Source organism: Zeus faber (assembly GCF_960531495.2).
Source record: "Zeus faber genome assembly, chromosome: 5".
NCBI classification, from domain to species: domain Eukaryota; kingdom Metazoa; phylum Chordata; class Actinopteri; order Zeiformes; family Zeidae; genus Zeus; species Zeus faber.
Window position 1 is genome coordinate 29694361 of NC_137192.1, and position 11722 is coordinate 29706082.

General features: G+C 46.4%; 1 protein-coding gene across 1 annotated transcript in view; it reads left to right on the forward strand.

Annotated features, from left to right (window-relative positions):
* LOC307231059 (vitamin D3 receptor B) overlaps window positions 1–11113 on the forward strand; it is a gene marked incomplete at its 3' end in the record, with an annotated part of 30502 nt that extends 19389 nt beyond the window's left edge. The window contains exons 4-10 of the mRNA XM_080001606.1: window positions 454–584; window positions 4084–4280; window positions 4968–5067; window positions 5644–5827; window positions 8959–9110; window positions 9907–10023; window positions 10860–11113. Coding sequence (XP_079857732.1) covers window positions 454–584; window positions 4084–4280; window positions 4968–5067; window positions 5644–5827; window positions 8959–9110; window positions 9907–10023; window positions 10860–11113 — 1135 coding nt within the window. The remainder of the gene's footprint in view (window positions 1–453; window positions 585–4083; window positions 4281–4967; window positions 5068–5643; window positions 5828–8958; window positions 9111–9906; window positions 10024–10859) is intronic.
* Window positions 11114–11722: the final 609 nt, after the last annotated feature.

Genomic DNA, 11722 nt, shown 5'->3' on the forward strand with positions numbered 1-11722 from the left:
CCACCTTTTTATGCAACGTTTTATGCACGAGTCCAAATGCCAGCTCCATCCCCACCCCACCACCACCACCACCAAGTGTTGTTTGACCGATGTCCTTACACTACTCAATATAAAAAATTGAGCGGTATATCGAATGAAAGAATGATGTACTCCTGCTGTGACCGATAACATTAATAAACTGCCAGTTTAGCACATTATTTAATGTCTGTGAAGTATGTTGTTGTATACATAGTGGATACATAACATACAGTATTATACAAAATGACAAAACTTGGAGATTATCCCAGTAAATCCAATAGATCATGTCCTTATTGCCCTTTTTTCCAGCTTAGATAAATGTATTGCCACAAAACTTAATGAGATTAATCATCAAACATTAAAAAATATATATATATCACGGTTTATATTTCTGCTAAGACTATGTGTGCATGTATATTCCATCTCCTTTTGCAGGCGGAGCATGAAGCGCAAGGCCAACTTCACCTGCCCCTTCAACGGCAACTGCACCATCACCAAGGACAACAGGCGCCACTGCCAGGCATGTCGGCTCAAACGCTGCGTGGACATCGGCATGATGAAAGAGTGTAAGTGTGTCGGAGAGCCCGTGCATCCAGCCGTCCCCAGGGTAACCTGCGAGCCCACCCGCCCTCACCTAATGAAGTGATCTCGCACCGCCGCGCTCCACACCAGCCATTATCTGGTGTGAGGCCCGCGGCCTTTTGCCTCCACCTGAATCGCCGCCGTGCCAATGTTTGGTGTGACGGCACCGCCGAGGTTGTGAGAGCGTCTCTGTGCGACGGTTCTATTGACAAGGCTATTTTGGCAGTATTGGTTGATTTGGTATGATGGATTATGATTTTTTTTTTTGTGTATTTGACTCCATGAACAAAACCTTCAAGATTCCATTAACTAACAAAAGTGTTGCCGGGCAGGATGTTAACAGTTTCCTGACTCAAAAGTTGGGAGCTAGTGAAGCGGAGCTGGAACGACTTTTGACTGTGGTGTTGTGTTGCATTACATCTAGTCGTTTAGCTTCTGGTTTTAACCCAAAAGACTTAAAATAAGTATATTTTGTCGGTGATATCAAACCACTGTACATCACTGTCACAGCTAAACGTCCTCTAGTAATGCGTAGTGTACGGCTGCGGTTAAACAGTTGCTATTGTTTTGGTTCCTGCGCCGTCACTGTGTGTGTGTGTGTGTGTGTGTAAACAAGTACAAGGTGTAACAGATTGAGAACATTTGTGGAAGGTTCACGGCAATTATGTACGAACAGAGATCGTTTAACGACTGGCCCCTTATTTATGTAGGTTTTCTGAGCTTATTACATGTATTACCCTTTCAACCCGCCCAGTAAGAGCGGGAAAAGGAAACCATGTGAGGGATGGATTATAAATGTATTATTGCAATTTTTTTCAATTACAGCAATGCTTTGTGTTGGCGTACAACCACTTGAATTAAATCAAAGACTCATTCAAGGTCTCTACCCTGTGCTGCATATATCGATCTCTCAATGTTTTCTACCATGTAAATGTCACGATTGCCTCATACAGTGTTTTATGTGCGACCACCTCCCTCAGGACCGGCGTGATCAGATTTAGATGTGTTTTCATAGGGCTGCCCCCGGCAAGGCCAATCATCTGTCAGAGACTCGTCAGTCGAGCAGTGTTATTTATTTTTTATTTATTTTTTTGATTATTATTTTTTAAAATTTTATTATTATTTTTTGTCATCCGGATTCAAAGAGGTTATTGTATTTATTATTATTATTATTATTATTATTATTATTATTATTACTACTATTATTTATATATTTTATTTTATTTTTTTGAGGGGACGGTGTTGCAGCAACCCATTTTAGTGGTTTTTTTTTTTTATCCGTCTGAGAGAACGACGCCATCTGCGATCGATTAGCCAGTGTTCTGGTTCTCTGATATCACGTTAGAAGACAAAGACACGACTCTCTGGTTGAAAGCGCGTTGAAAGTAGGAAACGATGCTGCGTTCACAGGAACTCGGAAAGCGAATTTTTTTTCTAAAATGCATAATGAACAGCTCAAGTAAGTAACAGCCAGTATAATTCGGGCCGACAGAAATTGTGAGTTGGGTACAGCCCTACATTTTTGCGAGGTCCACTGTCCCCTTCTCTCAGTGTTATGTAATGAGGCCGGGGTCGAGTGTCTCTCAGTCCTTGCCACCAGTGGAATGTTTACATGGTGTATCTGCAGCAGTGGGGCCTCCCCACGGTGTGTACAGTAAGTTTTTACTCACGAGGTTAAACACCTGCTCCGGTGCAAAATTCGCCAAAGCTCTCCGCAACCTGTTTGTCTGCGCTTTCTGTTAATAACAGGTAAAGCTTTACTGTTCTCCTGATATCCGAATATCCTCACGGGGCCTCTTTGAAACGAACCCTCCCCCCCGAGTTCCCCTTGAAGTGTTTTCCCCCAGAGTTTTTTTTTAACCCTTCCCGGGAATTCCAAGAGAGTGACAACATTTGTGCTCGAATTCACTGTACGTGAACGGAGCAGGATGAACGTACTTTGCAGAAGCAACAGCATGTGGATGTTGTTGGTGTGTGTGTGTGTGTGTGTGTGTGTGTGTGTGTGTGTGTGTGTGTGTGTGTGTGTGTGTGTGTGTGTGTGTGTGTGTGTGTGTGTGTGTGTGTGTGTGTGTGTGTGTGTGCTAATTCAATGGCTGCAACAACAATCAGAACCCACACAATACGACGCGTTGTTCAGCGCCCGCAGGGGTCCGAATGGACCCCCACTTACCGGACCCGCTAGCATCGAAGCTAAGAGCTAAACATGGGAAGTGTTGGCTGCAGAGACCAGCACAAATCTCTTAAAAGAAAGAGGAATTAATACCAAATAATTATTAGGCTATTATTTGGTATTAATTCCTCTTTCTTTTAAATGTATTTTAATTAAAACAACTACTACTGCTACTGCTACTAATAATTATAAGCACAATAATAATGCAGCCGAACTGGTTTTTAGCACTGCTAGAAATGTAGTCCCCCCCATTTGTACCTCAAACCAGAGAAGGTGAACATGCTCGTCTTCTTGGCACGGAACCTCGACAAGGTCAACTGAAAATAGGCCAGACATCTTCATTTATTGTTTGTTTATTTGCTTGTTTGTTTATTTAACAGGGACAAGCAGAATAAACAGAGACGGTCCCAGAAAAGCGCATTTTAGCCTAATCCCTTTCGGGCAATGGTGATCTATTTGATTTTGTTTTATTTATTAAACGATACCATACTTCAATCTTATATTTTTTCACATTTAATATCTGAGAATTTTAAGCAAGGCTATTTCATTTTATTTGACAACCGGCTGACGAAAATTTCCAGCATTACAAAAATGCCGAAGATGAAGGTATGGCTATTAATGGAAGTGTGTGTGAATGGAAGCAGTAACATTGCCGGGACAGGCATGTAAACTCGGGTTATTGCATCCGGGGACGGGGGCTCTGTCACCGCTCCGTCAGCAGAGGGAACCCAGTCCGTCCGGGAGGGGCGGGAGGCGGGGAGGTGGACACTGATGCGCTGGTCTCTGAGAGCCAGGAGGGGAAAAAACAAAATTCAGATTGTACGTCCCGTGCCGCCACATTGTCCAAACGATCACATCTACACTGGACATAACGAACTGACCCAAACCCATTACGTGTAGTGTATCCATAACAGCCATCTGATGTGGAACAGACTCCTTAAAGGAGGCCAATGTGTGAATGATACCTGCCGGATATTTTTTATCCAGCAATGTTATGGATTCCATGTGGGAAAGGGGCTTATGTCTCCCTCTATCTGTCTCTCCCTATCTCTCTCTCTCTCTCTCTCTCTCTCTCTCTCTCTCTCTCTCTCTCTCTCTCTCTCTCTCTCTCTCTCCCTCTCTCTCTGCCTCCCCCCTCTTCATATGTCTCTTTTCAATTGAATTCAAATTTGCCTTATTGACATGTCAAGAATGATTATATCGCGAAAGCATAAAAACAAGACATAAGTATATAACATATGTACTTATGTGATAATAATGAATCATCTGGCGCTCTCTCTCTCTCTCTCTCTCTCTCCGTGTTCATCCAACAGTCATCCTGACGGATGAGGAGGTGCAGAGGAAGAAGGACCTGATCCAGCGTCGGAAGGATGAGGAGGTGCAGCGCGAGGCCCAGCGCGAGGCCCGGAAGCCCCGCCTGAGCGAGGAGCAGCGTCAGGTCATCACCACACTGGTGGAGGCGCACCACAAGACCTACGACGAGTCCTACTCCGACTTCACCCGCTTCAGGGTCCGTCCGCCCGCACACACACACACACACACACACATACACACACACACACACACACTGTAACACACACACCGTAACACACTCCCCACAGGCCTCAGCTCAGAACAATGAAACACTAAAACGATCATAGATGTAAAACAAAAGACTGCCACCCTTTTTAAACAGGATTTTGTGGTGCGATTTAAATAGCGCTGATGAGCTGGTTGTGACAGCTAGTTTGTTTTCTGCATGTTGAATTTGGAATGGCGCTTCCCAAAATATACCACAGTAGTCTTGTCAACTGAACTGCCCTCACATGCCGGCTCCACACCTTCATTTTGCCTCAGGCAGTCACTGAACTGCCCTTTCTTGTGACATCAAACATTGTTTACCCTCAAACACTTCTGTCCCCCTGGAGGTCTGACCTCCTGTGCTATTGTCCACTCTAACACAGTTCCCACTCTGCCGTCTTCTGCGCCCCCCTCGCTGGCCAAGTATTGTAATAATAGTTTTTTTTACAATGAAGTCAGTTATGGTTAGGTCGTAGTCGTAGTTAAATTAGCAGGATTATTTCCATCAAACGGTGAGCGTCACCATGCACAGTTGTTCACAATGAAAGATTGTCAGGGATTGTCCAACATTCCTTACATTTTGTGTGTGTGCGTGTGTGCGTGTGCGTGCATGCGTGCGTGTTTTTCTTTCCTCCAGCCTCCAGTACGTGATGGCCCAGTGACACGCAGCGCCAGCAGAGCTGCTTCCCTCCACTCTCTGTCAGATGCCTCCTCCGACTCCTTCAGTCACTCTCCAGGTACACACACACACACACACCCACACCCATACACACACTTTGAAGAATGCTAAAAAAGACAGAACAGAAATAGAACTCAGCAGGAGGCTATTTCAGCTCACACTGCTTTCTTGGGGTGTGTGTGTGTGTGTGTGTGTGTGTGTGTGTGTGTGTGTGTGTGTGTGTGTGTTCGCTTTGTGAACACAATCCTGTCCATCTGTGTCCATCTTGGTCCATAATAAAATCCATGACGTGGCTTTACTGAGAATCCAGAGGTAGCCCCCCCCCCACACACACACACACACCTTGACACCGGACTCACAGTAGTAAACATTAGTCCATTAAAGCATCCGCCGCTAATGGGTGGAACACGGAGCGAGTCACAGCCCTGTGGCTCTCAGCCAGATCTCAGCTGCATCTCAATTCACTCCTTGACAACCGAGCGCTATCTTGTTAGCGCTGTGTGCTTGGTGTCATCTTAGGGTCTGTCTCACCTCCCCTCTGGACGTCACTGTCAGAGCCACCGCTCACAGTGCTGAGGACGCTGAAAGACAGTGTCTTCACCTCTGAACTCTCCTCCCCCCCCCCCACAACCAGAGTCTGTAGACACCAAGGTGTTGAACTTCAACAACCTGATGATGATGTACCAGGAGCAGGGTGGCAGCCCCGACTCCACCAAGGAGGAGGGCTCCCGCCTCTCCATGCTGCCCCACCTGGCTGACCTGGTCTCCTACAGCATTCAGAAGGTCATCGGCTTCGCCAAGACGATCCCCGGCTTCAGGTGTGTGTGTGTGTGTGTGTGTGTGTGTGTGTGTGTGTGTGTGTGTGTGTGTGTGTGTGTGTGTGTGTGTGTGTGTGTGTGTGTGTGTGTGTGTGTGTGTGTGTGTGTCGGGGGGGGGGGGGTCTGCGTGTGTGTTGCTCTGGTTGTTTGTCTAATCTCTTCATCTATGACAGTTTCCATCCCTTTTTTTGCATGGGCTGTTCTTGTAGTTTGAGTTTGGTCCGGAGAACTTCTTTAAAACTGGACAACGTGAAAAACCTCTCTGAGGACGTGGAATAAGGGTTAGAGAGTGTATTTTCTCTGCGTTCACTGGGACACCGTCACCGCTAATTTAGTATATAAAAACTTTAACATTCGCATGTATGCGAGTTTCAACTAAAAAGCTACTAACTAGTTTTTACGATTATTGAATTAAACGGAAAGCAAGCAGTCTATTCTTAAATTTAAAGGTGCACCCTACACCTTTTTTTTTTTTTTTTTTTTTAATAAATTATTTATTTATTTATTTTTACATCACAGACCGTCAAAGATAATTCTGTGCTACTGTAATTATATGCACTTACATTCAATTATTAGTGAATTGAATGTAATAAAAATAAAATATTAGTAGTACATTTTATATGTAAAAATAAAATATTAGACTCGGTGTGTCTCACCGTCACTGAACTTCAGTGTCAAACAAAGTGTTTCTTCCAACGTTGCGTACGTCCTCGTTTTTGCGCTAGATTTCGGGACGTGTCTGTCTGCTGTCATGCGTGCTGCAGACAGATGTTTGAGGGAGACAGAATGTTCTTTATAGCGCCTTGGATTGTTAATAAGTAAAGGTGTGTGTTATACCGGAGAGAGGCAGTTACATACTCGGCTGTTGTTGTCATGAGAACTCAGATGTACAAAGTTGAGCAGGACGACGTGAAGTGGGAGAGGCTCATAAAGCTTTATACGAGGCATTTACCTTGAAGGTGGAGCAAAATGCATTCGGCCTCTGTGTTGCCTCAAGGGTCACTCCGTGGCCAGACGCGGAGGTGGGGGGGGGGTGGGTGAAAACGTTTCAGACCGCCAAAATCTCTACACACCCATTGCTTTTTTTTTTTTAGGGGAAAAAAAATAGTTTGCTTCAAAACAAGACGGCCGTTGCATTCCAATACATATGTTTGTAAGAGTGCGCTGACAAGGACAATCACTCAGTGTCTCGGGGGTCACCGCCAAAGTCAATGGGGGAACAAGCTGAGGCCTGTCTTTCCTGAAAGTTGTCATTCCTTCCGCCACGGGGTGATGGAAGTTGTTGGATTATCTGTGGAATGTTTGTCCACTTATGATCCACTCCCTAAGCCTCTGAAAATCACCCCAGACCTCCCCTCGAGACACACATGTCTCAACTCCTGACTCCTGAAGCCTGTGGCTTGGGTCGGCGAAGTAAACAGTTAAACACATTCGCAGGAGAGGGGTCTTTTGATAGATGAAGACACTATATTGATCCCAGAGGGGAATAAACATAAACATCTGAAACATTACATACAGTAAGAAGAACAGTCCAGTATGGTTTAACATAGTGACCACCCCGATCCGGCCGGCCGGAGGAGGAGTCGAGAAGAGCTGTGCCACAGCGCTCCTGCGTGCGGCGTGGTTGTAATAATACTGGCGTAGCAGGTAGCGCTCCCCAAGAACTGAGCCCAAAGGCCTCAGTGGCTTTGTTGCGCCTGGTCCTCATTCATTTAATACATTAGGGAGTAAAATCAAACTTGCATGTGCCATTTTGAGTAACGGTACACTCATAAATGGTGAAATGTATTATCTCAGCGATATCACCATCTAATGGACAAGGTACAGAGGAACCATTCCCCTGGATGTGAGATGGATGATAGTACCAGGTGTATTATCATCCATCCCATATCCAGACTGTACCGTGTGTGTATATACAGTATGATTTTGACGGATTGCATTGACACCAGGCATTAATATGCGTTCCAGCGTCCACAGTGATCTGCGATTGCATTGTCCCATGCAGAAGTCTGATCACTGTGTCGCTTTCATTCCAAGTGTTGACACTCTAACGGAGTCAGGTGTGACGGCCGTCTGTCAGGCTGCGCTGGCCTGTGCCTTTCTTACTTTCAGAAGCGGAGGAAGAAGCTGTGTCAGACGACTGTCACGCTGTGGATCAGAGCAGAAAGCCACGGCTAGGCCGTTTGGACGCGGGACTGTGTTTTAAATCGATCGCACTGACAAAATACGGATGGGCGTGGTCAAAATGCACCCCCGACCCGTTCCCGGAGGTGGTCCTCAATGCGTCTGGCTGCATTCACACCTTCCTTTTGATGCGGTCGAGCGCTATCTAATTGCCGGCCGATCACCCGAGACGCATGTTAATCCCGGGTGTAAATGGGGTCGAAGTGTGCTGCTAGTTTAAACTAAAACATGGTAATTATTAACAGCAGCGCACTACTGCAGGCGGTGGAAAGGAACTGGTCTGTTATCCAAATTACCGATCTGAGGTAATTTGGTGTTGGGAAAAAGTTGTTTCTAACTATCACAGAGCAACAGATTGTTTATTGACAATCGAAAATGCATGCGTAACGATCATTACTGTTGTTGCAGATATTTATGCTCAGGAAATTAGATGTATAATCAAAATTGAATAATGGGGAAATTTTGCGCTGTGCAACAGAGTATTTTATTCCAACCGTGGCAAATGAGTCTTTATTAAGGCGAAATTGATTGTGACAATCCCGTAAGAAAGAGGAGAAATGGATGGAGGAACAGACGTCTCCATCTTTCACCAACGAAGGGGGGGGACTCGGATGGAGTATGCTCATTAAACACGCGGCTAATTTAGACATCATTCATAATTTAAGGCCACAAAATATATCTGTTCTCAGGGGGTAAATAATATTAAACTTATCAATAGTGATTCAGATTTGACAAGCATAGAGATTGGCACCTTCGTGAACTCATCACAGAATAAGGTGCATGGCATGAATAGGTATACAACACAGACACGCCATTTCCTATTTGTTCTTTGTTTGTGCCACATGCTCGGAGTGAGGGGGGTGGGGGGGCGGGCGGTGATGTGCTACATTTCCCCTCCACGGCGCCCCCACTGCATATAATGTCCTAGTTGACATTGATCCCTGCAGGGAGCTGACCGCGGAGGATCAGATTGCCCTGCTCAAGTCCAGCGCCATCGAGGTGATCATGCTGCGCTCCAACCAGAGCTTCAACCTGGAGGACATGTCCTGGAGCTGCGGCGGGCCCGACTTCAAATACCAGATCAGCGACGTCACCAAAGGTCGGTCTGAGCGCCGCCGCCGCACGCCGGAAACCGCACTCCTACACACCGACCGCCTTGCGTCGCTCAGAGAGGAGCACGCAGACGCACATGCACGCACACACACACACACACGCCTCTCCGTATGCAGCCCGGAGGAAGTGGCCTACCTGGGCCCCATTAGTGTGGGGTGGAGGCGAGGTTACCCAATCTGGCACGTGTACGCCGCACACCCACATGTGCGGATGCTAATGCACTTATTGCTGCGGAACCAGTTGGACACATCCGCAGCAGCCCCTCTGGCCACGGCATTCATATGCCTCCTAAACAAGACTCCCCTTTCTACGACCAACCAAAGAATGTCACTCCTGACCTGTTCGCCGCACAAAACAACCACTGTTTCCCCCCGGAATGAGCTTCCTTTGTGCCCCGATGCGAAATTAGCAGGAAGAGTCGGTCTTAGTTTGAGCAGAAAAGATATCGGTATCATTTTGAAGTGAATTGATGGAGTTAAAACTAGTCCTGGATGATGTTTTATTTTAATCTGCCAACAAACCAGTCACAATGTAAGTGGATGAAGGGCAAGTTTGTTTTTTCTTTGAATTAAAAAGCAAGTGAGTCAATAATTTGGCTCAAAAACCGCCGTCATTAGGTTTATCTTTAGCTCCATCTCTCTCCAACTCCACAACGGAGCTCAGATCCAACAGCAAACACAACAGATAATTCCCCGGTGGGGGGTGGGGGTGGGCGGCAACTTGCAACGGAGCGGCTCCTGACCCCGCCCACCCCCCTGGTTGTCTTGTGTGTTCTCCTGCAGCCGGTCACACCCTGGATCTCCTGGAGCCGCTGGTGAAGTTCCAGGTGGGGCTGAAGAAGCTGAACCTCCACGAGGAGGAGCACGTGCTGCTCATGGCCATCTGCCTGCTCTCCCCAGGTAGGCCTCCCCCGCCAGGGGGGCGGGGCGCATCCCGTCATGATGCGTGACGGGTTATTTTCGTGAGAGGGGTCTTCATGAATTGTTGATGTTTTTCGCTCATTTTTTTTTTTTTTTTTTTTCTTTTTCCCCCTCCAGAGGTGGGCGTCTTTACCGTGCTTTTGTTTTAAAAGCCAGGTCAAAACATTTTGCATATTAAACAGTTTATTTTCTAAATGAATAAAGCACTTATTCTAGTCAGTTTAATAAAGAAAACAAACAATACATTATTTTGTGTTTTTGCGCTGCAGGCCTTTCGTCTCATGCAAGCACACGGTGGTGTGTGTCACATACATTTACATATTCTTTAGTGAATATATTATGCATATGTAGTCATGCGAGGGAGCGTGCGCGACTTGGCAGATGTTTGCGTGCCTGTGAGTGTGCGAGGCGTTTCATCAAACATGCATACTTATCCTCTCGCTCTGCTAAAATTAGCCGATGGCTTGACCGGATCGGTAGAAGTAACGTTGCCATAAAACCACTTGAGTTGTGTTTCCGTGGCTGTTCTGTTGAAGACCTCCTTCAAGCGCTGGGAGGTTTTTCAAAAATGTGATATTATTCAATTGTTACAGCAGCTGACTGAGAAACAGGAAGTAGTTACAGAAGTAAGAGTATATAAATAAATATGTGTGAATTAAAAAAAAGTCAAGAAGTATACAGTGTATATTGTATGTATATATACATTTATATTTCCCTCCATCCCAAATTTAAACAACAAAAAATGGCTGCTAGCCTCAAAACCTTGGACTATCATGGGATACCGCCGATGACCTAAATCCCGCCCCCCCTTGCAGACCGACCAGGTGTGCAGGACAACGCGCGCATCGAGGCCCTGCAGGACCGCCTGTCCGAGACCCTGCAGGCCTACATCCGGCTCAACCACCCCGGCGGGCGCCTCCTCTACGCCAAGATGATCCAGAAGCTGGCCGACCTGCGCAGCCTGAACGAGGAGCACTCCAAGCAGTACCGCTCGCTCTCCTTCCAGCCCGAGCACAGCATGCAGCTCACCCCGCTGGTGCTGGAGGTGTTCGGCAGCGAGGTCTCCTAGGGCGGGAGGGAGGGAGGGAGGGGGGGGCGAGTGAGGGCGGAAAGGGAGGAGAGAAGGAGAGGAGAGAGAGACCCCTCCCCCCTGGGTGGAGCCGAGTATGTGCTGGAGGGTCTGTGGACGAAGGTGTGGAATGGAAAGAGAGAGAAAGAGAGAGAGAGTCAGTGTGTGTGTGTGTGTGTGTGTGTGTGTGTGTGTGTGTGTGTGTGTGTGTGTGTGTGTGTGTGTGTGTGTGTGTGTGTGTGTGTGTGTGTGTGTGTGTGTGTGTGTGTGTGTTTGTCTGTACGTTACGTTTAAAAGTCTTATGTTTTGTGTTTAAACGAGTTTATCACGACGTAAAGAAATAGGCCAGAAGTTTTTCCAGGGGGGTAAAGGCAGAGTTTAAAGAGCGACACCGCAAAACAAGGGAACTCCATATAATGCATATTATAACCATACATAGGACTTCTGCCTAAATATATTTGATGTAGTGTCTTCTTTTTTTTTTTTTTTTAATCTATATTTAAAACAAACCGCTGCTTAATTCACCTGGACAGTATACGTGCACACACCCAACACAACAAGCGATACTCAATAATTCATTTAGCCATTCAGTTTGAACTACCTCTTGGT